Source organism: Panthera pardus, unplaced genomic scaffold (assembly GCF_024362965.1).
Source record: "Panthera pardus isolate Hobbes unplaced genomic scaffold, ASM2436296v1 HiC_scaffold_26, whole genome shotgun sequence".
Taxonomy (NCBI): Eukaryota; Metazoa; Chordata; class Mammalia; order Carnivora; family Felidae; genus Panthera; species Panthera pardus.
In genome coordinates, this window is record NW_026526832.1 from 19,704,659 (window position 1) to 19,731,967 (window position 27,309).

At 48.2% G+C, this 27,309-nt stretch overlaps 1 protein-coding gene across 2 annotated transcripts in view; it reads right to left on the bottom strand.

Annotated features, from left to right (window-relative positions):
- Positions 1-15,066: 15,066 nt before the first annotated feature.
- DPYSL5 (dihydropyrimidinase like 5) overlaps positions 15,067-27,309 on the bottom strand; it is a 100,365-nt gene continuing 88,122 nt past the window's right edge. For both annotated transcript variants that reach the window (XM_053891058.1, XM_019449758.2), the window contains 4 exons: positions 26,879-27,021; positions 25,209-25,416; positions 19,923-20,091; positions 15,067-18,081 (listed from right to left, as the gene is read on the bottom strand). In XM_053891058.1, coding sequence (XP_053747033.1) covers positions 17,996-18,081; positions 19,923-20,091; positions 25,209-25,416; positions 26,879-27,021 — 606 coding nt within the window. In that variant the 3' untranslated portion in view covers positions 15,067-17,995. The remainder of the gene's footprint in view (positions 18,082-19,922; positions 20,092-25,208; positions 25,417-26,878; positions 27,022-27,309) is intronic.

Below are 27,309 nucleotides of genomic sequence, written 5' to 3' on the forward strand. Positions count from 1 at the left end.
AATCTGACCTTTCTGCACTTTTCCCAGGGTGACTGGGGAAGCCAAGTGGTGGAGGGAGTCTGAGTGAACGGGTTAACTGGCTGGTGGGGGGCTAGATTTTATTTTATTTAAAAAAAAATTTTTTTTTTAACATTTATTTATTTTTGAGACAGAGAGAGACAGAGCATGAACGGGGGAGGGGCAGAGAGAGAGGGAGACACAGAATCTGAAACAGGCTCCAGGCTCTGAGCGGTCAGCACAGAGCCCGATGAGGGGCTCGAACTCACAGACTGCGAGATCGTGACCTGAGCCGAAGTCGGACGCCCAACCGACTGAGCCACCCAGGCGCCCCAAGATTTTAGATGGGAACATGCAGGGGTGCTCTGCCTGGTGGTGAGGGGGAGGCAGGGAGCTGTGAAGCTGGTAAGCATCACCAGCCGTGTTCATTATTCATTTGAAACTAGCTGAGAGTGGAACAGGCACTCACATACGACTGATTCCCACATATAGGAACCCCTTGACATGGTTTTAAAATTTACAAGGGACTTGTGTAGGCAGTATGTAATTTTGCTGAGGGATGAATTCTAATCACATGACATGATACAGTTGCGTCCTTATCTAGAGAGTGACTCTAACCCTTCACCCTGCTGGAACTGCATAAGCAGTGGGTCCAATACTTCCTGGCCACGTGGCCTTGGACCTTGGTTTTTCTCATCTGTTGTTGTGATGGTCAAGTGTGATAATGTATGAAAAATGTCCAGCAGTGCCTTATACATAGTAAATGCCTAGTGAATGGTAACTATGAGTAATGACCAAACTTTCACTAGGGTCAAGAGCTCACTTGATTTCCCCCTCAGTTATATTCTATTAAATGACATAGGGGCCAATCCGCAAATTTAAAATTTGCAACCATCTTAAGACAAGCCTCGCGTGAACAGTAATGATGTACCGTATCCAGAATGAACAGCAACCTCGGACCAGCGGCTTAGATGGCAAGTTGTTACCCTGCTTTTTGAAGAAAGTGCCCACCGTGACAATCAGGTGGGTAACAAAGGCTGGGATTCATTGGATGAGTTTCCTATAACCTCGCTGATCACCTCCTGAGGTTGGTATCATTTCCGTTTTCACAATAAACAACCGAGGCCCAGAGAGGTTAACTGACTTGCTTAAGATCACACAGCTTGTGACCATCAGAAGCATGATTGGAACTAAAGCCAACACCAAAATCCAAACTTCTTCCACCATCCCATTGCTTCCTGCACTTTCTATACTATAATCATTTGTCAATATGTCTTCTCCAAACTAATCTGTAAATGCAGGCACCATACTCGCTTCATTTTTGTAGTATCTAATACATGCCTGGCACATATTCCGTAAGCATGCATTAAATGCAAGGTGGAAAATGTTAAGTAAACCCGAACTAGAGTTACCAGATCAGTGTGAGATGCCTAGTTAAATTTGAATTTCCGATAAACAATATTTTAATATAAGTTTGCCACAGACACTACTTGAGATACATCTACACCAAGGGAAAAAAAAAACCCTAAAATGTATTTGTTACCTGAAATTCAAATTTAATTGAGCATTCTATATTTTTTTTTTTTCAACGTTTTTTTATTTTTATTTTTGGGACAGAGAGAGACAGAGCATGAACGGGGAGGGGCAGAGAGAGAGGGAGACACAGAATCGGAAACAGGCTCCAGGCTCCGAGCCATCAGCCCAGAGCCCGACGCGGGGCTCGAACTCACGGACCGCGAGATCGTGACCTGGCTGAAGTCGGACGCTTAACCGACTGCGCCACCCAGGCGCCCCGAGCATTCTATATTTTTATTTGCTATATCTGGTAACCTTAACCTAACCCCTGAGGTTGGCCTTGAAAGGGACAAATCCCCCAGGGGTTCTCCTGGCGGGGAGAAGGGCCGTTATGGCCCCTCACTCACACTCAACACTGACCCCCATCCCCAGCTGCTCTGGGGGCTGGGGTTGAGACCGCGGTAACCTGGATGTGCCTGCCTTTCCTGAGCCTTACCCGGTCACCTAGGTTAGGTCCCCTCGGCACTTTTAAATGGAAAAAGCCGCCGCTGATGGGCTTAAAGCGCCACCTGGAGGCCCTTATGGGTAGTACTGTGGCCAGGGGCCCTCCCACGGACCCAGGATTTGAGGGAGCAGGGAAAGGCCAAACAAGGCAGAGACAGGGCAGAAGGGGAGACCCGTCTAGCAGTGGAGAGCGGCAGGTGAGGAAATACCTTCCAGGCATTTTCAGTTTACAGCTGCTGCTCTGGCTGCCTAGGAACTGAAGGCACTCGCCTTCCGGAGGAGGTCATTGCTTAGAGACTTACTTTCCCGTGACCCTCTGCCTTTTTAGCTGTTCCTTGCTTGTCCCCAGGCTGGAAGTCATTGGCTTATGAGAAGCATCATAACCTCCATCCTGGAGGCTTGATGCTACGTTTTAACATGATGGTGAGCAGCATGGAAACAATGCCATGGACCGGCAGCTGAAGGAGTGGGAGCTATTTGCTCCGCTGCGGCTCTTAAAGTTTGGTCCTCAGCACACCTGAAAACTTGTTAGAAGTGCAAATTCTCAGGCCCCACACCAGACCTACTGAGCCCGAAACTCTGGGGGTGAGGCCTGGCAAGCTGTGTTTAAATCACCCCTCCAGGGGCGCCTGGGTGGCTCAGTCGGTTAAGCGTCTGACTTCGGCTCAGGTCATGATCTTGCGACCTGTGAGTTCGAGCGTCGCGTCGGGCTCTGCGCTGCCGGCTCAGGGCCCGGAGCCTGCTTCGGATTCTGTGTCTCCCTCTCTCTCTCTGCCCCTCCCCCACTTGCACTCCGTCTGTCTGTCTCTCTCTCTCAAAAATAAACATTAAAAAAAAATTAAATAAACCCTCCAGGCGATTCTGACGCATGCTGACATTTGAGAACACCTAGAGGAAACATGCGTAGGGTGGGCAGGGGAGAATCCCACAAAAAATGTGCAAATACTGGAAGAGTCCTTATGTGAGTGAGACCCTTTGTTCTACGGCCTCCGGAGGAAGAGCTGGAGGGGGGTGGGGGCACAAGTTGCAGAGAGACAGAATTCGGTTTTCATCAAGGAGATACTGTTGAACAAATAGAACTTTGGGGGAGTGTGACGTATGCCTGGTGAAGGCACTTCTCCATCACTGGACTAAATGTCCTGTGTCCTGGGCCAGATGACCAGTTAGGGATGCCGTAGAAATTTCTGCAGAGGTTAAATCAGATGTAAGGAATCTCCCCACTGAGAGAATCCACGATGAATTCTTCTTGCAAATCCTCTTTTCTCTTATCGAGAGCAAGAGCAATACTTCCTGGCTGTTCTGCCCTGTCTGAGAACCGTGTTTGGCTAACGAAGACTAGAGCAAATGACTTTTCTAGTTTTCCTGCTCAGGATTTTCTCAGGGCTGCTCCATTCTGGACTAGTTGTTCTGTAGGCTGCTGCACAGCTGCCTTCCAGAGGTTTCCCTCTACAACCACTCCTAACCCTCTTACCTATGTGGTATCTCCCATTTCCTCCATCCCATATTTTTTCTATTTTTTGTTATTAGTTTAATATATCAGGGCACATCACCAAGTAGATTCCCAAGAAAGATTACCAGGAAAGTCAATCTTTTCAATCTTGATTGTCTGAAAATGACCTTTTTTAAATGTTTGTTTATTTTTTAGAGAGAGAGAGAGACAGAATGCAAGCAGGGGAGGGGCAGAGAGGGAAGGAGACACAGAATCCGAAGCAGGCTCCAGGCTCTGAGCTGTCAGCACTGAGCCCGATGCGGGGCCTGAACTCATAAACAGTGAGATCATGACCTGAGCTGAAGTTGGACGCTTAACTGACTGAACCACCCAGGAGCCCCCTGAAAATGACTTGTTATTGACACTTGGTGGACAGATTGTTTGGGTATAAAATTCTAGGATGGAAATGATTTTCCCGCAAGATTTAGAAAACAAGCTCCATGATTTTCCATCTTTTCATAGTTTTGTTGATAAAGTCAGGTGACATTCAATTTCCAATTCTTTGTATGCAGCTTGTGCTTTCTTTTCCTGCTGGCTCTTGAAGCATTATTTTCATTGTTTAGAAATGTCATGATGATGTCTCTTTAACCTGGAAACTCTTATCTTTCAGAAAATCTGGAAATTTTCTTCTATTATTTCTTTGATAAACTCCCTTTCTTTGGTTTTTCTGTACTCCTATTTCTGAAACTGCTGTTAGACAGACTGATCATCGACTTTTCTTGGCTTTGTCTCCAATTTTTTTTTCTGGTCTTTTTAAATAAGTCTGTACACTCTGAATGTTTTGAATCTTGCTTTGTGGTGTAGTAAATGGTCAATTTTTATAAACAATTCTCCCTCTTTTAAAATTTATTTATTTTGAGAGAGGGAGCATGAGCGAGCGGAGGAGGGACAGAGAGAGGGAGAGAGAGAATGCCAAGCAGGCTTAGCACTGTCGGCACAGGGCCCGACGTGGGGCTTGAACTCACGAACCACAAGATCATGGCCTGAGCCGAAGTCTGACACTCAACAGACTGAGCCACCCAGGCGCCGCCCTATCTTAACTATTTTTGAGTGTACAGTTCAGTAGGATTAAGTATACTTACATTATTGTTAAATAGATCTCTAGAACTTTTTCATCTTGCTGAACTGAAACCCTTTTTCTACTACACAATTCTCCTTTTACCTGTTCTTCAGCCCCTGGTACCTATCATTCTACTATTTCTATGAGTCTGACTACTTAGATACTTCATATAAGGGGGATCGTATATAACTTGTCGTTTTGTGACTGGCTTATTTCACTTGGCATAATGTTCTCAAGGTTCATCCAAGTTGTAGCATATGACAAGGGTTCCTTCGTTTTTAAAGCTGCCTAGTATTCCACTGTGTGCACATATCACATTTTGTTAATCCATTCATCTGTCTGTGGGCATTTGGGTTGCTGCTACCTTTTGGTGATTGTGAATAATGCTGCGATGAACCTTTTCTCTGGGTTGTCATTTCACTTTCTTGACAGTGTCCTTTGAAATACAAAGGTTTTTAATTTTGATGAACTCAAATGTATCTATTTTTTTCCTTTGTTACTTATGCCTTTTGGTGCCATATCTGTGAATTCATTTCCAAATCCAAGGTTATGAAGATATACTCCTCTGGTATATTTCCAGGAGTTTTACAGTTTTAGCTCTCACAGTGAAGTCTTCGATCCAGTTTCAGTAAATTTTTTTCTTTTTCATTTTTAATGCTTATTTAGTTTTGAGAGAGAGAGAGCAGAGGGAGGGGCAGAGAGAGAAGGGGACAGAAGATCTGAAGCAGGCTCTGTGCAAACAGCAGAGAGCCTGATGGGGACTTGAACTCATGAACCACAAGATCATGACCTGAGCTGAAGTCAGATGCTTAACCGACTGAGCCACCCAGGGGTCCCCATTTTGAGTAAATTTTTTTGCATATGATCTCAGGTAAAGTTCCAGTTACATTCTTTTGCAGGTGGATATCCAGGTGTCCAAGCACCATTTGTTGAAAACACTATTTTCCCCCATTAAATCATCTTGGCATCTTGGTCAAAAATCAGGAGACCATAGACACTTGTTTTCTTGTTTCTTAATGGACTCTCAATATTCTATTCAATTGATCTAGATCTCTACAGTCTTTCAAAAAAAGATTTTATTTTTAAGTAACCTCTACACCCAATATGGGGCTCGAACTCACAATCCCGAGATCAAGAGTTATGTGTTCCACCCGCCAAGCCAGCCAGGTGCCCCCTGTATAGTCCTGTCTTGATTACTGGTGCTTCACAGTAGTTTTTCTTTTAAAAAATTATTTGTTTTCCAAATTCTAGTATAATTAATGTACAGTGTTATGTTGGTTTCAGGCGAACAGTACCGTGATTCAACACTTCCACACGTTACTCAGGGCTCATTGCGGTGTGCTCTTTAATCCCCATCACCTAGTTCATTCATTCTCCCACCCACCTCCCCCCTCGTAACCACCAGTTTGCTTCATAGTAGCTTTTACATTAAAAAAAATTTTTTTAATATTTATTTGCTTTTGAGAGAGAGACAGAGCGTGAGCAGGGGAAGGGCAGAGAGAGAGAGAGAGAGAGAGACACAGGATCCGAAGCAGGCTCCAAGCTCTGAGCTGTCAACACAGAGCCCAATGCGGGGCTCGAACTCACGAACCGCGAGATCATGACCTGAGCCGAAGTTGGGTGCTCAACCGACTGAGCTACCCAGGCGCCCCAGTGTAGTAGCTTTTAAAATCAGGAAGTGGAAAAAATTATGTATCAATTGTACTCAAATTTTTAAAAATTAAAAATATTAAAAAAATAAATTCCAGGATAAAAAAATAAAATAAAATCAGGAAGTGGCATTCCTCTCTCTCCAATCTTGGGGCAGTATTTTTCCTGTCTTTCCCTTCTTTACAGATCCAAGAATCATTGTTGATTTTTTTCAGTCTGTTCAGCTTTTTTCTTATTGTTAGGCTGGAGTGGTGACCTCCGAGCTCCTTACATGCAGCACGGGTCACTGCCATGCACTCTACTGTAAACCTGTTATACTCAAAGTAAAGCATTTCAATGGAGAAAAAAAAAAAGGTGCATTCTTAATATTTTACCCGGGCAAACACTGTGACCCTTTTCGGATGTATATTTTGTCACTCCTTCAAATGGCCTTTTCCAATCTTGATTGTAACCATGATATATAACCTCCTCCAACTGAGTATCATCAGATCTTCCTTCCCTTTCCTGGGTTTTAAGAAGCCTCCTTCCTTTAGTGGGCATAAGGCAGTTCCCAGAGAGGATCTTAGTTTATACCCATGGATCAAAGAAAGCCTATACTTTTGATTGCTAAGGATTTGAGACACGACAGTTCTTCAAGCTGCCACTTGGTGAGTGCTCGACTTCCTTCCTTCCTATAGGCAGAGTCCCAGGAAATGACAAAACCTAATAATGATCAATTCTGTATCTGTGGTCTCTTATTTCCCGCAACATTTTAACGTAATGATGGCAGGATCTGGCACAACATGGACCCTGACAGTGGTTTGTCAGATGAGGCCCGGGCATACACATGGTGAGACCTGTTGATGTCTTACTCTGGAGGCATTTTTCTTACCTCCCTTCTGCTGCCTGGGGATGCTATGGTTCAGCTCCACTCCTGGGGTGTTTTTAGTTAAAAAGCTTTGCCATATAAGATAGGTATCATAAACGAAGCTACTTCTCCCCTCCTGTTAAATTTTTCCCACATGATTAAAAAAAAAAAAAAATGATCGAATGCCCTGTTTTCACCCTGAGGCTAGACCAGGGTTTCTTAAGCTTGGTGCTATTGACATCTTGGGTCAGATAATTCCTTATTGTGAGGGGCTGTTCTGTGCACTGTAGGATGTTCAGCAACACCCCTGACCTTTACTCACTGGATTCTCTCACGCTCCCAGTTTTGACAACCCAAAAACTGTGTCCAGATGTTACCAAATGTCTCCTGGGGGACAAAATGGCCCCTGGTTGAGAACCACTGAGCTAGACTGACTTAATGGGTAACTTCAGCTCAAGAGCTTGGAAGGGATGCCCCATCCCTGCTCAGTTCGTGTTTAACTGTCATAAACCCCCAACCTATCCAATTTGCTTAAAAAATGGAACTGGTACAGCAGAGATATCCAAAATGACAATTTCGCCTTGATAGCTCCTATGACCGCGATGCCAGCTGAAAGTCTGATAGCTATGAAAAGGCGAGTTAACAAAGAAAGGCAAAACCCTTTCATATGTTTCCACCCAGATACCAAGGAGAAATTTCAAAACCATCTTATGGACATCAAGTAAAATCTATAAAGTGCCCCCAAGGCACAAGTTTAAATCCTCACAACTTAAAAAAGAGACAGGCCCTGACTGTCCACCAGCCCACAGTGGGGAAAATTTCACTATACAACCCCGGCCATTGGAAAAATGAGCAAATAACCTTCAGCAACCCCTGCATGTGGTGCTTTGTCCTAAAATACCTTTGATGCAGCTTCCAGATCTCTCCTTCTGGGGGTGTCAGGAAATCTTCTGTTGTACAACAGAGACAGGAACAGGCCCTTGAGGTCCTGCCACTGATGTCTCCTTTCCCTTGGGGTTCAAAATACCAAGGGTCCTCCCCGGAGACATTGTTCCCCAGTGACTTCTCCCACAGCAGCGAAAGGATCAAAGACTAACTCCGCGAGATGGTCTGGTTTACCGCAAAGGGCTGCTCCAGTGCCTTGAACCTTAGTGTCGAAAGGGATCAGCTCCCTTCAAGGTAAGGGGGCTGCAAAGCTTCCAAGGATAGTTTAAAACCAAGAATTCTAATAAAGGGAGAGGCACTGAGTAGCCGATTAAATTTAAATATGCATCACTGTAAGCAATTGCCTTTCATTTTGAGGCGATCTTTAATTCACAGTTGAAGAATCTATTTCCTCCCAAGGGGGCTTAGAGGGCTGTAATTCATGTAACATGGAGTCAGTCTGTAGAAAGGAAACTAGTGTTCAGAAAAGCTCAGGGTCTCAAGAAAGATAATTTGCTTTTAATAGTAAAAAAATGTGAAGAATTTGCATTTCCAGGAAAATATTCAATGCACTTGTGTGATTCGAGCCAGAAAGACAGTCCGACAGCATGTGCCTATTTTGGTAAAGCTATAAACTATGATAATTAAGATGTTTTTAAGCCAAATTTTTAGCATATTCTTAAGCTCAAAAAGAAAACTTCCTGATAAGAACAGGTCACAGGGCAAAGAATAAATAAAAGGCAAAAGGAACTTTCTAGAATGTTGGTGGTTGACTCAGTCATCTCCACTCCCTTTATTGGTAAGAGAATCATTTATAATTCTTATTGCTGCTTTATTTATTTTAAAAGTTTTAAATGTTTACTTTTGAGAGAGAAAGAGCGAGCAGGGGAGGGATAGGAGGAAAGGGAGACACAGAATCCAAAGCAGGCTCCAGGCTCTGAGCTGTCAGCACAGAACCCGATGTGGGGTTCGAACCCATGAACCGTGAGATCATGACCTGAGCCAAAGTCAGACGCTCAACCGACTGAGCCACCCAGGCACACCCTTATTGCAGTTTTAAAATGCACCCTAAGGGGCGCCTGGGTGGCTCAGTTGGTTGAGCGTCCGACCTCGGCTCAGGTCATGATCTCACAGTTGGTGAGTTCGAGCCCTATGTCGGGCTCTGTGCTGACAGCTCGGAGCCTGGAGCCTGCTTCCGATTCTGTCTCCCTCTCTCTCTCTGCTCCTTCCCTGCTCGCACGCTGTCTCTCTCTCAAAAATAAATAAAGATTAAACAAAAATTAAAAAAAAAATAAAAATAAAAAAAAATAAAAAATAAAATGCACCCTAATGCAGTTTTAAGATTTCAAGTTTGGGAATTCAGGATTAACTGCCTCTCAGATTCAAAAGGTGTTTAAAACATTAACAAAGCTGGGAAACTCAGTGAGTTTGTTTCTTTAAAATATAATTTTGCCTCCCTCCCCTCAAGGTGATACTATAGAATGTGAAATCAAGAATTTTGAATATGGCATAATTGATTTCAACACGAATTTGAATTTTTGCACTAAAATGAAATAGCTAAAGCATTTTTGTAAATATTATGTAAAGCATGTTTTTTTTTTACCATTTAATTTATTTTTTTAAATTTACATCCAAGTTAGTTAGCATATAGTGCAACAATGATTTCAGGAGTAGATTCCTTAGTGCCCCTTACCCATTTAGCCCATCCCACCTCCCACAACCCCTCCAGTAACCCTCAGTTTGTTCTCCATATTTATGAGTCTCTTCCGTTTTTTCCCCCTCCCTGTTTTTATATTATTTTTGCTTCCCTTCCCTTATGTTCATCTGTTTTGTATCTTAAAGTCCTCATTGAGTGAAGTCATATGATTTTTGTCTTTCTCTGACTGACTAATTTCACTTAGCATAATACCCTCCAGTTCCATCCATGTAGTTGCAAATGACAAGATTTCATTTCTTTTGATTGCCGAGTAATACTCCATTGTGTGTGTGTGTGTGTGTGTGTGTGTGTATATATATATATATATATATATATATATGTCACACCTTCTTTATCCATTCATCCATCGATGGACATTTGGGCTGTTTCCATACTTTCGCTATCGTCGATAGTGCTGCTATAAACATGGGGGTGCATGTGCCCCTTCAAAATAGCATACCTGTATCCCTTGGATAAATACCTAGTAGTGCATTTGCTGGGTCATAGGGTAGTTCGATTTTCAGTTTTTTGAGGAACCTCCATACTGTTTTCCGGAGTGGTTGCACCAGTTTGCATTGCCACCAATAACGCAAAAGAGATCCTCTTTCTCCGCATCCTCACCAACATCTGTTGTTGCCTGAGTTGTTAATGTTATTAGCCATTCTGACAGGTGTGAGGTGGTATCTCGTTGTGGTTTTGATTTGTATTTCCCTGATGTTGAGCATTTTTTCATGTGTCGGTTGGCCATCTGGATGTCTTCTTTGCCCGTTTCTTCACTGGATTGTTTTTTGGGTGTTGAGTTTGATAAGTTCTTTATAGATTTTGGATACTAACTCTTTATCTGATATGTCGTTTGCAAATACCTTCTCCCATTCCGTCGGTTGCCTTTTAGTTTTGCTGATTGTTTCCTTTGCTGTGCAGAAGCTTTTTATTTTGATGAGGTTCCAGTAGTTTATTTTTCCCTTCGTTTCCCTTGCCTCCAGAGACGTGTTAAGAAGTTGCTGCAGTCGAGGTCAAAGAGGTTTTTGCCTGCTTTTTCCTCTAGGGTTTTGATGGCTTCTGGTCTTACATTGAGGTCTTTCATCCATTTTGAGTTTATTTTTGTGTATGGTGTAAGAAAGTTGTCCAGGTTCATTCTTCTGCCTGTCGCTGTCCAGTTTTCCCAGCATCACTTGCTGAAGAAACTGTCTTTATTCCATTGGATATTCTTTCCTGCTTTGTCAAAGATTAGTTGGCCATACGTTTGTGGGTCCATTTCTGGGTTCTCTATTCTTTTCCACTGATTGGTGTGTCTGTTTTTGTGCCAAGACATGGGGTTTTGATGGTCGTTGAAAGATATTGAGACTAATATGGGTTACAAATGGAAAAAATGTATCCTTTATCAATTCATTCAGTAAAATTCAGATAATCCAAAATCATATAAATCCATAGAAAAGTTGCAACCTAACTTCCTGCATTGCATTAAAATAATAATATGTTTCCTCAACATTAGCTTATTAACTTTATCTGTTTAGTGCCATTTTTTCTTAGAGTTTCCTTTTTGTTGTTTTTTGTTTGTTTTAACATTTATTTATTTTGAGACAGAGAGAGCAAGCAGGGGACAGAGAGAAAGAGAGAGAGAGAATCTAAGCAGGCTCCGTGCTGTTAGCACAGAGCCCAACGCGGGGCTTGATCCCATGAACTATGAGATCATGACCAGGGCCAAAATCAAGGGGTAGACAATCCAATGACTGAGCCACCTAGGCGCCCCTTTCCCTAGAATTTCTAATTGGATTTTGGAAGTATGATTCAAACAGCATTAAGCTAATGGATACTTGTATTTATCCAAAGGCCTCATGAAGTTGGGGTTATGTAGTGAAATAAAAATATTGTGTGCTGTGCGTGTGTATAAATGTCTAAATTTTGACACAGGAGTCAGAAGTTCAGATGAAATCTCAAGAGCCTGTGTTTAATGTGCATATTTCTTGTTGATCAGGTGCTGTTCTAAGATACCAGAATCTTCTTGTTCTCCCATGGTCAAAGTAAAGACTTTACAATTGATACTGAATAAAAAAAGAGTCATAGCTAGGAGAACCATTTAGCAAATGCCTGTAAAATTTAGCGCAGCACATAGTATATTTAGTGGCTTAAGAAAGTTACATTTTGTAAAAAGAGGAGCTGGTGGGGTCTTAAAAGGGAACAATGTAAATTTAAAAAGTGATGCCAGGGGTGCCTGGATGGCTCAGAACGTGAAATGTCTGACTTCGGCACAGAACATGATCTCACGGCTGGTGGGTTCAAGCCCCACATTGGGCTTTGTGCTGACAGCTCAGAGCCTGGAGCCTGCTTCGGATTCTGTGCCTCCCTCTCTCTCTGCCCCTCCCCTGCTCACGCTCTGCCTCTTTCTCTCAAAAATAATAAACATTAAAAAAATTTTTAAAAACAGTGATGCCAGACTTTATCTGGGTGATCAAGGTCAATATCAATAGTGATAAATCATGTACTCAGTATTATCCTTAATATGATGTGATTAAAAGCACACTTCATTTCTGTGGCCTTCCTCCTAAAAATTCATAACCCCAGTCTAACCATTCATTTGAGAAAAACAGTGGACCAATTCTAATAGAGAAGCCTTCTATAAAACACCTGATCAGTACTCCTCAAAACTATCGAGGTTATTGAAAACAAGGAAAAGTCTGACAACGGTCACAGCCAAATGAAGCCCAAGGGGACATGACAAACAAATGTACTGTGGCATTCTCGATGGGATTCTGAAAGAGAATAAGGACGGTAGGTAAAAACTAAGGACATATGAATAAAGTATGGGTTTTAGTTAATGAGAATGCCTCAATATTGGTGCTTTAATTGTAACAAAAGTGCCATATTAATGTGAGATGTTGATAATAGGGGAAGCTGGGTGTGGGGTATGTAGCATCTCTCTGTACTATCTTTTCAGTTTTTCTGTAAATCAAAACTGTTCTAAAAAAAAATAAAGCCTATTTTTAAAAGAAAGCTATACAGGAACAGAATTTGTTCAGTTAAAATTTAAGGAAACCTTAAAATACAAAGCATCTAATGTATTCAGGAAAAATTTTAAAGGAGGCAGAATTCATCTGGCTAGAACTTAACGTAGGAGTCTTGCACTAATAATTATGCGGTTGGTGTAGAGGGACCGAATAGTGGTAAAGTGAGAATCTGGTACCTAACTTTGGAAATTTGAGCCACTGGAGTGGAGCTAGGAAGCAGGCCTTCCTCACATCCTCTTAGATGCCCAGGCTCCCAGCCAAAGATTTAGGACTTCGAGGTGAAATCTAAGTTTATGTGTGGCAGTGAAACATCTAATGAACCTCTAAGCTCACTATAGCTGTGGGTTTAATTGATTAGATTGGCGATAATTATTTAGCTTTTAGGAGAGGTGCTTAAGAAGGAGATGGAATTTCGAATGTAGTTAGAAATGTTGTAAAGTGTTCAATGAAGCTGTTAAATGGGATCATAGTCCCCTTAACAGTAAATGATGAAAAGTGGTAGACTTATAATTTTTAATGGAATAATAAGTCTATACACTAAACTGAAAAGCTTAGGGAAGCGCCCCCAGACCTTCCCCATTCTGCTGTACCCATGGCAGAGCTGTGAAGACTCGGGGCTTGTCACAGGACACCCTTGTCCCCACTCACAGTAGAAGGACCCATTTTCCCCACCTCCCACGATGCCCTGCCCTTCACCTTTCAGTGATGGAATGAATTTTAACTCCCGATCAGGCATCTTTATAGCCTAATGAATATATAGGGATGCATGAGGTGGCCAAATAAGTTAGTGCCCAAAGCATGACATATATGAAAGGTGGCACCACTAATTACCCTGGAGCGACAGACTTAACCCGGAACTGTCCCGGGAAAAACAGGACAAGATTCCCCATAGGTATAAATGTGTACTTTGTAAATATACCAGGGGAAGAAAGTGAAGAAATCAGATTTCATTGTAAGACAGCGTCAAGTACCAACCAAATGTTAGATCCTTTACTGTTTTAGTGAGAAAGCACTAAAACCCTTATCTTACTAGATGGCTTTATTTTAAAGTCTGTGGTCTTTTATTTTCCCGCAACTACATACACACAAAGGCATGCCATGTCTTCCCGGGTAGCTTTTATTTTTTTCTCCATAAACCATCCAATACCATGCACATGGCCTGCTGAACATGTGGCATGCTTTTCATCCAAACACAAAAGATTTTTGGCCGCTAGTCAAATTCTGGTATGCTCCCACGTGATGGGAAATCAGGGTAACAGACACTTTGGCCCAGTACCATCCCAGGGACTCGGCATCCTTTGCAAGCCAGGTAACAGTGTTTCCATCTGGCTCAGAAACCCCACCAGAGTTTGGGCATACAGCTCACTTCATTACAGCCGAGTGCTTGGTCCCAACGCAGCACCCCAGGGATTTCTTTCGGTTCTGGCCTTGTTGGCAGGGTTGTTTATTTGGCGAGAAGTGGGAAAGTTCCTTTGCCACTAGGGTTTTGTCTTTGGGGGCTAAGAAAAAACTACAAGTGACCCCGTAGTACTGGAAACAATTTCACCCTGTAGTGTGGACGAGTTTGATCTGGTAATCCCTTCCAACATCTGGCTGAGATCTAGAGAGACGGTGGAGGTGATGCAGGTGGCAGGGGTTAGAGGGTATAGTAGACCAACCCAAAAGGTGGGGTTCTGGAGAACCAGGGAGCAGCCTGAAAAAGACACACTGGCTGGGGCGCCTGAGTCAGTTAAGCATCTGACTTTCGCTCAGGTCATGATCTCACGGTCTGTGAGTTCGAGCCCTGCGTCGGGCTCTGTGCTGACAGCTCAGAGCCTGGAGCCTGCTTCAGATTCTGTCTCCCTCTCTCTCTGCCTCTCCCCTGCTCACGCTCTGTCTCTCTCTTCCTCAAAAATAAATAAACATTAAAAAAAAAAGAAAGACACACTGGCCTTCGGACAGCTCTGTCATGTGATTTTATGAGGTCACAGCTCCATTAGCCAAGAGTTCCATTGTGTAAAGGGGGAGGGGGGTCTATGGGTCTATGGGTTTCCAAAATGGTAGCCAAGGCAACAAGGGATAAGTGGGGGAAGCCTAGTTTCCCCCACCTCCTTTTGTATGTAATGCTTTCTCCCAATTACGGCTGTTTCAGTTAACTCAGCAACCTTGTCCTGGGAATCTGGCATCCAAAGCCTTGCTTTTGTCCCCACCAGGAAGAGGACAGAGCCCTGAGTGCCGGGCACTGAGGCTCCCACCTCTCAGCGAGCTGCTACCTGCCACCCGACACGAGTGAAAAACCAGAGCTGAATTTTCTTAGCAACCGAAGCCTCGCCCCTGCCACTGTGGAAGAGGTCCCCTGTCAAAGTCCCTCTTCTTTGAAGAAACACAACTGAGACCAAGTGAGAAGTAGCTACAGTTTAATACAAACCTGCACCAGAACACAATGTGTCGGGCTGTTTTGTTTTTGCCTCAAACAGGTGGCCAAAGCACAGGACCATGTGTCATCTTGGGGTTGACACGATCTTAGCACCATGACGTTTACAGAGGAGTGAGAAGTCACTTGGGTGCTGGAGGCTCCATCCTGACCCCAGGCTGTGCCTGCCGCCCGGGCAGCTGGAGAGGGTGGTTTGGGTTTTCGCGTGGTTCTGTGGTTTCTGGGTCAGTATCGGAAAAGCCCTCATCGCGGCATCGGCTTGACAGAGACCTACTGTGGACTCCTAGCACTACACACACGCACACGCACACGCACACACAGTAGCACAATTTTCTGGTAACTTATTCCCACAAACCTAGAGAGCAGCTAAGGCAAGAACAACAGTATTTATTCAGCAAGTACAAGACCAGTTTGAGAGCTGCATTCAGTGCAACCAGAGACCCTTTTCGTTCCAACCAGGGGCAGTGGGGCTGCCGATGGAGCCGGCTGGAGCTCTGCACAGGGGCAAGGAGCGGGTGGCGGAAGCGGACCGTTCATGTGGTCCCCTGAGCCTCCTTCTGATCTTCATCTAGAAGCTCCCGGGCGAGGGTGGGGTCTATGAAAGATCGGGGGTGGGGGTGGGGAGGGTAGATGAAGCGGAAGGCCTGCGGTGGACCACTCCAAGACGTGGTCTCCTAGAGCCACAGACCATGCATCTCTCAGGCAGAGGCACTCAGAGAAGGTAAAGCTTTCCTGGCCCAAGCAGGGACACTCTGCCCGCCGGCCACCACCACTGCTCGGCTCTTTGGCATCTTCCCAAGGCCCGCGACCCAGCAAAGGGCTGGAAGGGATAAAGATGGTGATGTGCACCGTACCGAGGGATCAGGGTCACAGTTTCCCAGGCCCAGATCCCTACCTCCTGTCCCCGTGGGTGCCTTTGCTCCCTCTGCTCCCTGGGGTACCGTCTCTGTCCTCTCAGCCCCTGAGTGAGTGAGGAAGATGAGCTTGAAGGGAGAAGTGAGGGTGTGGGGGCAGCGCAAACCACACGGCAAGCCGCCAACACGGATCTAGTTCTGGCTCGAGCAGTGAACACGCGTTAGTTTGTCTACAAGGAAAATCTAGCTATCTGTGCAAAACAAAGCAGAACGCCTACCAAGGGAGTCAGTCTTCCGGGTGGTGGAATTCTCGGGTGGCATCTACAAGAGACGTCACCCCTCCTCCTTTCCACAGCGGGGGGAGGCAGCCACGCCCTTAGGGGTGGTCCTGGACACTTCTGAGGTCGAAGGCCTAAACCTTCTGGGTCTCATCTGCGAAATGGGGACCACAATACACGCTCTGCCGTTGCGAGGAGCAAGCGAGCGCTCGTAGATGCAAGCGCTTTGACGACACGTAAAGCACGAAAGAAACGTGCAGGGTACGACCGCTGGCCCGAGTCCTGGAACAAGCCTGGGGTGCGCAAAGCGATGTGCGACATGAAATCACTTCCCCGAGGGGAAGGCAGAGCTTAAGAAGGGCAGGTGGCTGGGCTGCTTCCCAGCTCGCTCAGGGTGGATGGAGATCACCCGGCCTCTAGCGTCTCCATGGAGACCTCCCGGTGCTTCCGAGGCAGGGAGGGCTGGGCTGGAGGTGGGAGGAGAGGGAGGCCACGGGCAGGTGAAGGTGAGGTGCTGACCACGGGGCTCCACGGCACCTGTGCAGCAATGTGGGTTCTCCAGCCCCGTCCCGCTGGCCTGGCCTCCAGCCCACTCCCTCCCTGGTCCCGCTCCCCCTCTCTTAGCAGGCACGAGGCCTCTCGCCAATCACACAGGAAGAGCGGCCGGGCCTCCGTCCAGCAGGGGGAGGTTACAGGAAGCTGGCTGGGGGTGTGGGGGTGTCAGGGCTGGGAGTGACCAGAGCCAGAGATGGGAAAGGTGACTCCGCTCCCCGACGGTCCCCGGGGCACCCTCTCAGGCTGTAGGGAACTATACCAAGAGGGGAGGGGACAGGAGGAGGGCCTGGGACAAGGCCTCGGCAGCCTGGAAGGCCCCAGGTTGGGAGAAGAAGGGCCTGTGAGTCCAACCCCTCACCGCCCCCTCCTCGTCTGTGCCCTAGGCTGTCTGGTTGGTGTCGAGTGCAGCATCTCTTAAGGTCCACATCTACTCCTGTTTCTATGCTATGCTAGTGACACGAAGCACCGTTATTTTTCACAGGATGCACAAACAAGTCAAACCAAACCACTGCGCAAACCAAACGTGCAAAACAAAATCATGTACACGCGCCTGGCACCAGCCCCGTGCCCCACCCAGCTAGCCCCTCTGGGCCTGTGACTCCCAGAGGGTGGGGTGGGGGGGGGAGGAAGAAGCTGGCGGAGGGTGCGGAGCGCCCCAACCACACCCACACAGGGGCCAGCGTGGAGTCAGGAAAAACGGGACCCCCTGGGCACGGCCGGGAAGCCAACACCTGTCTGACTTGGGAAAAGCGACCGCGGGGCCTCCTTAGGGGGAGGGGGTCCTTTTCCTCTAACACACATCTGCTAAAGTGCTCCGGACAGCTGGCGGGTCAGCCAGGGGGCAGGGCACTAAAGTCTGGGCTTTCCCAAAGCCAGCGCATGGAGGCGGGTGTGAGAGGAGGGGCTGGGCCGGGCTCTATGCATTGGGCTCTGTGCATAGTGTGGGTTTCCTGGGCCCCCCAAAGCCTGCCGAGGCCAAGGCAGGAAAGGACTGCAGCGGGAGGGACACATCTCAAAGTGCCTGTTAGGGTTGGCTCGAAGCACAGTGAATCGCGTGTCAGACATGGGGAGGGCTCCCCGGGTCCCGTGGCCCCCTCAGGTGGTGTGTACTGCCCAGCCCAGCCTCTCCCGCCCCCTGCAGCTGCGGCCGGAGGGTGTGCGGGCTGGTGGCAGTGGTGCGTCCTCACGCGGGGGGCTGGTCAGTGCCTTTACCAAATGCCGCTTGACCTGCCTCCGGGGGGAGCGAGGATCCGAGCCGAAGCTCGCTTTGGAACATGGTCATCGATTTGAGAACCTGCAGAGAAGGAAGCAGGGGGTGAGCTCGGCTGCACAGCCACCATTCCCCGGCGGAGGCGTTCAGCCCTCTGTGGGGACGATCTGTCTGAACCCTCACAACCCCATCCGGTTTTACAGGTGAGGAAAACGAGGCTCAGGGAAGTTAAGTGACTTGCCCAGTGTTACACAGCGTGTAGGTAGGTGGCAGAGCCTGGATTTGAACCCAGGTCTTTCTGATTGAGGGCCTCTCTGATGAACTGCTACTCTGCTACCTTCGCTGCTCCCAAACCTGGACATGTGGTCTCTTGTCAGGCACATGGACCGTCAGTCAGCCCGTTAGCACGCGGGCCTTTGTATACACGCCTCAGTGAGTAAGACAGGGAGACGGCTGGGCCCTCCGTTGTTCTGGAAAAATCAAAGAACCACACCCCAAAGGCCCAGCATCTTGAAATCCCAAGACTCAGAAAGTGGCTTGGTGCCCCAGGGAGTGAGCGGGACATTCTTCCGCCTAGCCTGCCCAGGAGAGAGGAGACTGGGGTGGAGGGATATTTGCCGAGTTGGAGAGAGGCCTGCCCCGAGACCTGGGAGCCGAAGCCACTGGCCGCTCCGAGGGCCTTGTGGCTTCTCGTGGGCCTGGCTGCTGCAGGAAGGGCCGTGCCCAGGCAGCCGTGGGAGCCTACACCTCCTGGGATGGCAAGGCCTGACCACGACACTCGGCACCACGGACTCCCTCCCGACTCCCAGCACACGTGTCTTGTCCCTGGTGGGACTGGCAGTGGCCTTCAGGGCGGGGGCAGGGGGATAGTTATCTTGGCACTGAGATCGCCTCTGAGGATGGAGAGAGTGGTGGAGAGGACCCCTCCCCACAGATCACAAAGTCCTCAAAACCTCTAAACAGGAACCATGTGTCTTCTGCCCCCAGCACATAGGGGGACACACAGGAAGCTCAGCGGGGAGCCCCCTCCCTCGGCCTTTCCTATCATAACAGTAAATGCCACACCCTGTGTGGAAGGATCTGGATCTTGCTCCTTTCACTGTTTGGGTCCCGGTGTGGCCCTTGCAGAGTGATGCCAGGCCTCCACCCGGTCCGACTCTGAAGGCCGCTCAGCGTGTTCAAGGAGACCCCGTCCTGCCCCTTTCAAGCTGGGGTCGGGGGTGGGGTCCCAGTGTCCATCAAAGCGGCCTGGAGGACCAGGCCACCTTACCGTGCTCATTCTCCACGGAGGGCTACCATTTTTGTGGCAACGACCCCCACCTTTCGCTACTGCAGAGCACCGGGGCTGTGAGTTATTGACAGGAAAGTCCCAGAACAACCCCGCCCCCCATATATTATATGTGGTATTACATATACTACAATTGCTGACAAAAAAGAAGGTGCCAGAGGGACAAACACGGGGCTGAGGCGGGGGAGGAAAGGGAATAGGGAAATACCTCTTGTAGAGGCTGGCAAGGAGCAGGGATGGGGACAGGGAGACTGCATTGGGGTACAGTCCCATGTAGCAGAGAGGGTTAACCCTTCAGAGCTCTGATCACCCCTGGGGCACCCACTGTGTGCAGGGCCCCGAAGATGTTTCAAGGGAAAAATTTTCTGAACTTAGAAACTGCGGGGCGAGCAGCAGACAAGCCACGGCCTCTTGGAATGACTGGTGCCCAGGGACCCGAAGAGCCTTCCCGCCCCTCCTGATATTTGTGTCTCTATGTGGGACCCAACACCCATCTGCAGATGTGGGATGGGGTGGTGGGGGGAGGGAGAAGACAAAGAGAAAAAGCCACAGAAAAAGCTGCCAGGGTGGGCCTGTCCTCCGGCCACCCCGCTGTGGTAGAGCCACGCATCCCAGCCGGAGCGGCTCTTGCTCTTACCAGAGAGGCTGAAGCTGGACTCGTGAAGGTCCCTCATGCCCCCGTGTCGGGTAACGGGCCGAGTAGGAGTGTCTGCGAGTGGCGTTCCCATCTCTTTTTTCCCGGGATGCACAACGATAGCTACGTCCCCCAGGTAGGGAGTACGGTCTACTCCTCTAACCTTTAAGGTCTAGCGAAGGATGGAGAAGGAGGAAATGGGAAAAGAGCACACCATCAGAACCCAGACACCATCAGAGTCCAGACGCCATCAGAGCCCAGACACCATCTCCACCAGAGCCTCCCCGATGGCCGGCAGGAGGTTGGATGCTGCCACTCTTCTCAGGACCCAAATGACTGCCCGCGACAAAAGTTTCTTACGTCTTGAGCTCAGGAGTGGAGTCTTTTACCTCCCAGTGTGTGCACGTGTGTACGTGTGTGTGGGCGCCCTTGCATAGAGGGGCCCCCGCTGGCTCCCCCTCAACATTGGTGGAATCCCTTCCAAGGCGGCAGGTGGATTTCTGGGGTATTCCCCTCCCACGGAGCAATGTTATCCCCTCACACGCCAGGCTTCCAAGAGGCCATGCCTTTTACTGTGATCTGACAACTTTGTGGGGAGAGACACCAAATACGGCCGATTTGGAGAGGAGAACCCCCAGTGGCAATGTTAGTCACTTTTGTACTCACAAAGGCAGCAAAGTTAAGAGCCTATGTTCGGTATCTAGACAGCCTGGGTTCCAATCGCAGCTCTGCGACCTTATGCAAGTTACCTAACCTCTCTGTGCCTGTTTCCTTATTTGTAAAAATAGGCTGACCGTAGTGCCTATTGGTACTACATATAGAATTGTTAGGGGATCAAATGAATTAATACACATACAGCTCTTCGAACTGCTCTGGCACATGGCAAGTGATGTGAAAGCACCGGGAGCTGTAATTAGGGCAGAGATCATTTACGTGTGCTTATTCATGCTGCTGTGAGGACAAAGTGAGTTGGGGTGTGCTCAGAAAGTCTGAAGGAGCAGCGTGGATGATCTACATGCCAGGCACTCGTCCGGGGCATAACCTCCACCTCCTTGCTGCTTCCTGAAAATCTTGTTGCAACAATAGACAATGGGGGATTTCTTGAAGGATCTTCAGCCTCCGTATTCCTTTATATTCTCCAACAACAGACCTAGGGTTTAGCTCAGCCCTCAGAATGTCAAGCCTGGTCTGAACTGTTTTGGCCTCTACCAGGCTGGCTGCACGTTAGCATCCTAGCTTGGGAAGCTGGGGCCCCAGTGGTGAAAGGTGGAAACACCAGCTGAGTGAAAACGGAGTTTGTGACCTTGGCAGGTGACAGCCGTTGCCAGCCCCTTCGTTACTGGCTGTATACCACACCCTCCCAGAGAGGATTTCTTCCCTGAGCCCCATGCTCTTTAGGGACTGATCACTGACAATTTTTGGAAAATGAGACTTTTTGATAGTTTTCTTTTTCTGCATGCAAGTGCTCCTTTACTTTAACAGAACTGGCTTTTTCTTGGGACCCTTACGTTGTCGTTGTAATAAATGCTTTAGATAAAGAGACTCTGGGTTGAATTGATACCAATCCTGGAAACTGGGGCTCTTCCATGGTGGCTGACCCGAGGGGAGCGGTGTGTTGTGAATTGGGATCTATCTCACTTTTTTATGAGGCTGCCTTTTAGAAGGGCTTGAAATACTCTCTCCGCTCTCTTTTGACCCAATTTCCTGAATACCAAATGCCTTTTTTTTTTTTTGGAAAGACCGCAGAACCGTCATTCTTTTTGTTTCATACTGAAATATAATTCACATGCCATAAAACTTGCCATTCGAAAGTGCACAATTCAGTGGCGTTGAGCGCATTCCCAACTTTGGGCCACCGCTGTCTAATTCCCAAACATCTTCATCGCCCCCAAAAAGCAATCCCACACCCGTCTGCAGTCACTCCTGTTCCCCACCCCCCGGCCTTAACTAATCACTAATGGATCTTCTGTCTATGGACATTACGGACACTTCACATAAATGGAATCTTAAGCTATGTGGTATTTTGTGACGAGATTCTTTCACTTGGCATAATGCTCTTAAGGTTCACGTGTGTTGAATGCAGCATATATGAGGACTCCATTTCCTTCTCGGGCCAAATAATATTTTACTGAATGGCTATACTTCATTATGTTTATCCATTCAACAGTTGATGGACATTGGAGGTGTTTCCACTTCTCGGTCTCTATGAGTGACGCTGTTATGGACGTGTACGAGCTTTTGTGTAGACACCTATTTTTACTTCCTTGAGGATTTTCGCAAGAGGAGAAATGCTGGCTCCTCTGGTAACTCTAATATCTAACTTTTGGGGACGTGCCAAACTGTTTTCCAGAGCGGCTGCACCATTTGACATTCCTTCCAGCAACGAACAAGGGTTCCCCTTTCTCCACATCCCAACCGACACTTGTTTTCCAGTTTCCTTCTTAAAATGACAGCCACCCTCGGTCAGACATTGTGCTGTATGAACAAATCACTCTCACTGCTCTTGCCAGCGCTCCCTCCAGAGGCTGGCTGAGGCCTTGTGCTGCGGGTTCACATCTGAGGAGCTTTCTGGAGATAGATGGCACCATTCACCTCCTGAGAGACCCTGAGTTTGCTTTTGGATTGAACGCGGTGATAAGTGAAATCATGGTTTTTTCTTTTTTTTTCAGGGAACCCAAGTCTGTTCCCTCTCAGCAGATCTGGCTTTGGATTTCTTCCTTTGTTATCCTTTGGGAGAGAAGGATGTTTAGTCATTCTGAGAACTCTGGGCCCTCACGTGTGGAAAGCCGGCAGAATTGATCTTCTGGTGTTAACATGGCCTGCTTACTTTTAGGCTTTAGATGACTGCTTTTCTTTTCTTTTTTTTTTTTTTTTTAATTTTTTTTTTAACGTTTATTTATTTTTGAGACAGAGAGAGACAGAGCATGAACAGGGGAGGGGCAGAGAGAGAGGGAGACACAGAATCTGAAACAGGCTCCAGGCTCTGAGCTGTCAGCACAGAGCCTGACGCAGGGCTCGAACTCACAGACCATGAGATCATGACCTGAGCCGAAGTCGGACGCTTAACCGACCAAGCCACCCAGGCGCCCCAGATGACTGCTTTTCAAGTATCAGTTTTACGTGCCGTTACTTCAAGACTGGGAAGCAACTGAGCAATGGCAGTACCTCAAAGGCCCCTGAGCCTGCGAATCGAGAGGAACTCAGGGGTCACAGACATGCTCATGTTTCGCTCTTGTGCCTTCGGGAGCCCAGAACTCCCCGTTTGCCTGATCACTTAAAATGCTATGTGACAGTCAAAGATGGGGAATGGAAAGCAGCACTATCCGACTCTGGCGTTCCCTCTGTCCCGTCACACCACACCCCTCTCAGCCCAGGAGAGCTGGACCACAGTTTAGGAAAGAATACTGTAGTTTTTTGTGAATGAACTTGTACAGAGGGGCTCTACTGAGGACCACACTCAGGGTGAAGCGAAGTCTTGGTTAGAGGCCCGGAGAGTGAAAGATAGCCTACCTGCCCCCCGCTTCTCCTCCCACCCCACCCCCCGTCCTGGTAGAGCTTTCCTTCTAGGGCTGGGGCCTCATAGGCCAGCCTGAGCAGTGGACAGAGAACAGCTGGAAGGACACAGGCTGAAGCGGCTGCTCCCGAAAGCCTTTGGGCAGTTCAAGGAAGGAACAAGAATGGGAACAAGGAGGGGAGGTCCGAGGCACTGGGCAAAGAAGCTTGGCTTTTGCATAAAGGACTTCAGAATCGCGATGCTAAGAAAGTTTGGCTGAAGAGGAGAGGTCATGTGACCGTCTCGTGGCAAAGTGCGCCACAGGCAGCTCTTAAAAGGCCTATTCCGAAGATATTATTGAGCAGATTTCTAGAGCTCAGTAATAATGGCAGCTGAGTCTGTTTTCAGTCAAGGTGCTTTATAGCTCTGGTCCCTGCTACAGGCCAGAGCTGATGATGAGAGGAGAGCATGGGGCCTGGGAGTGGGAAGAAGTTGATGCTGGTCTGGGACAGGAACCACAATATGGGTGGGGGGTGGAGAGGTCACCTGGAAGGGGCCAGAAAAGGCCTCCCCACCAGCTGCTACTTAGGGCCTCCAGCTAAAAAACACACAGACCGTTTTCCTGGGTCTCACCTCTGGCACAGACAAGCAGCTGACCGACAAGGCCAGACTGGGCAGTTTACAAGAAAATTTCTCTGCTACTACCTTCAGAACACACAGCAGGCACCTGCTGTGTACAGAGGACTAGAATGGCAAAAGGAATAGAACAAGTGAACAAGAGAAGCTGGGTAAGGAAATTAAAAAAAAAAAAAAAAAAAAAAAAAAAGGATCAACGTTTCTTAAGTGTGCCATGATTACAACCATGAGCCTAGGCAGGAGTGCGGCTGGACCAGTGAGGCTGGGGCTCCTGGGCCCTCAGGCGTGACAGAAGAACACCCACCCTTTCTGCACAGGAGCCTTCTGAAGTCACAATAATATTGCTTTATGCCCGAGGAAGGGGAGGAGAAACCACGATGAGAACCACGTGCTTTCAGCTGTCAATGTGTTAGATCTGTTCTTTTCCGATGCTCTGGGACCCCCTCCTGCCCCGGCTGAGGCCACGGCTGCAGTCCCCAGCACCCGGAGTTGTCAGCAAGAACTCAGGCCAGGTTCTCCAGGGCAGCTCTCGAAGATAAGTCTGGGCAGTCAATCCCTAAGCAATGAGGCAACAGCCAGTCTTTTTTTGGGTGAATGTGTCTACTTAGAGGACAGGAACCCCTGGGGATGAGGTGAAGCCCAAAGATTTAGGGAACATCCAGTGTGCTTGTGGAACCCAAGGACTGGGTAGGACCCCTGGGATATGAAGTATTCTAGACTCGGCCTGATCACATCAGGGTTGGGGGGCGTCCAGACCCAGAAAATCCTACCAACCTCACTCCGGTCACAAGGGAGGGGGAGGCTTCAGGGAAAGAACAACTCCAGGGCAAATATGGTAACCCAGGCCGAGCCGGGAGTCCCATCTGAGGGTTGGTGACAATCCTCCCAGAGACTAGATGTTGGGGACATCTGCGAGCATCCTGTAGTATTTCCTTAGCTCTAGGGGGATTTAGGGACTGTTCCCGATACATTTTTACTCTGTTATAGGTACTCCCTTTCTGCTATTTTGGTTGTCCCCAAAGTGACCATTCTAGGCGATAAGGTTCAGTGGGAAAATGGAATGAGAACATCTTTGAGGTTTAAAACAGTCATTATAGAATTTCCCCAACGGGGGGCTTTAACCTCTTCGTATACACCTTCTTCCCCTTCCCTCCTCTTACCTTTTCTCTCTGGACCAGCTTCTTGTAGACAGTGTCTGGGAAGGACCTCAGGGGATAGAACTTGCCAGTGCCCTCAGCGCACATGAAGACACCGTTCTCATACACGACTCGTCCCCGGCTGATGGTGACCAGCGGTACGCCGTGGCAGCGCATGTTCTCGTACAGGTTGAAGTCTCCTCCCTGCACCTGGGTGCTGGCTGAGATGGTCCTGGTGGAGAGGCAGGGGTGGGAGAGAAACCTCTGAGAAGAGGTGACGATGTCACAGCTCAGCAGGACGAATCGATGGTCAGTGGGAGGGGGTGATGCTCAGTGACAAGGAATAATAATAGACCCCAAAAGCTGTCTGCTGCAGACCGAATCCCATCACCTCCCCAAATGTATATACTGAAGTCCTCACCCCCAGCCTCTGAATTTAGAGACAGGGCTTTTAGAGAGCTAATTAAAGTAAAATGAGATCATACGAGTGGATGATCCACTAATCCAATCTGACTGGTGTCTTTATAAGAGGAGGAAATTCGGACCCCAGACATGCACACTCATAGAGGAGAGACCAGGTGAGGACGGAGGCGTAAGACAGCCATTTACAACCCACGGAGAGAGGCCTCAGATGACACCAAACCCGCTGACACCTTGATCTTGGACTCCCAGCCTCCAGAACTGTGGGAACATACGTTTCTGGTGCGTCTAAGCCACCAGTCTGTGGTAGGGCCGGAGCAGCCCCAGGAAATGGATCAACTGAGCCAAACTCTAGCGGGTTTCCTGCCAACAGTGATCATGAACACCCACACCTCTGCAGCAACAGGGACCAGCCCCAGGCTTCAGGAGGCAGAACATGGCTTCTCGAATGCTCTAATGGAGAAGACAGCGTGGGTATCCCGGCCTTGGGGTGGGTGGCGGTGCACCAAAGAAGGCGAACCTTCTTTCCGATTCAACTTTTTATTTTCAAAATTCCATTAAATTTTTACTTATCTTCTTTACTTCTAGCCTGTACACCGAGAAAAGTACCTGGCCACCAGTTAGCACTTAACAAAAATCTGCTGAGCGATTAATGAAATTTAATCGGAAAGAGTGGTTTCCATCTCCCCTGCCCAAATCTCTTAGTAAAAACCAGGCTCTGTAGCCCGTGGCCTGGCAACCCCCTTCATTCGTTCACTCAACTCGCGTGCGCTAATGCCGTGGCTGTCAAGCTCTGTGCACTCCAGAGTACCCAACACCCTCAGTGAGGGGAGCAGGGGGCTGGCGGAGGAGCCCGGAGCGTCAGGACATCTGTCTGGTTCAAGTGCGTGTTAGCTATGTGATGCGGGGAGCCTCTCTACTCTCTGGGTCTTCGTTTCTTCGATAGGAAAATGGAAATAACACCAGCATGAGTGCTTCCTGGGGCCGCGTGAAAACCAAACGAGATCACTGATGTGAAGCCGCTCCGCATCACTGTAAGGAGCTATGCGCACGGTGATACCCTGCAGCCTGTCTGAGCCTGTCTTGTTCACTGCCGCATTCCTGGTGCCCAGACTACGGCAGGCCCTCAAATACTTGTCGAACCGAACACACCACAGGGTCACACTTCGCTACGCTAGATGCAGCGCAGAGACGATAAGCTGGTGGAGTTTTGCACTGCGAGCGCCTTAAAATCCCAAGTCCCTCTAGCCCCGGCGACTAGCAGCAGGTTTTACTTTGTGGCTTCTGGATCCCACACCACCACGTCGGCATCGGCCCCAGGGATGATGCGGCCCTTGCGGGGATACAGGTTGAGAATCTTCGCCGCGTTGGAACTGGTAACGGCCACAAAACGGTTCTCGTCCATCTTTCCTCCAACCTGAAACATTGCAACAGTGCCACGTCACCCAAACCCTGCGCGTGCCTCAAAGCCACGGCCTCCCTTGACTCTGGCCTGCGGTCTTTTAGTTGGTCACGACAACAGTGCCGAGAAGGACGATGATGTGAGCACCGTCTCAGCTGAGCCAACCTGCTGGCCGGGTTCCCGGCCATCGCCTCAATCCTTCCTCCGGCAACAGTGGTGAGTGGGCTCTTCGCCAAAGGCCGCCTACCTGGTGGAAATCTACCTCCTGTTTGTACAACCGGCTCTACCCATGTGTCTACTAGG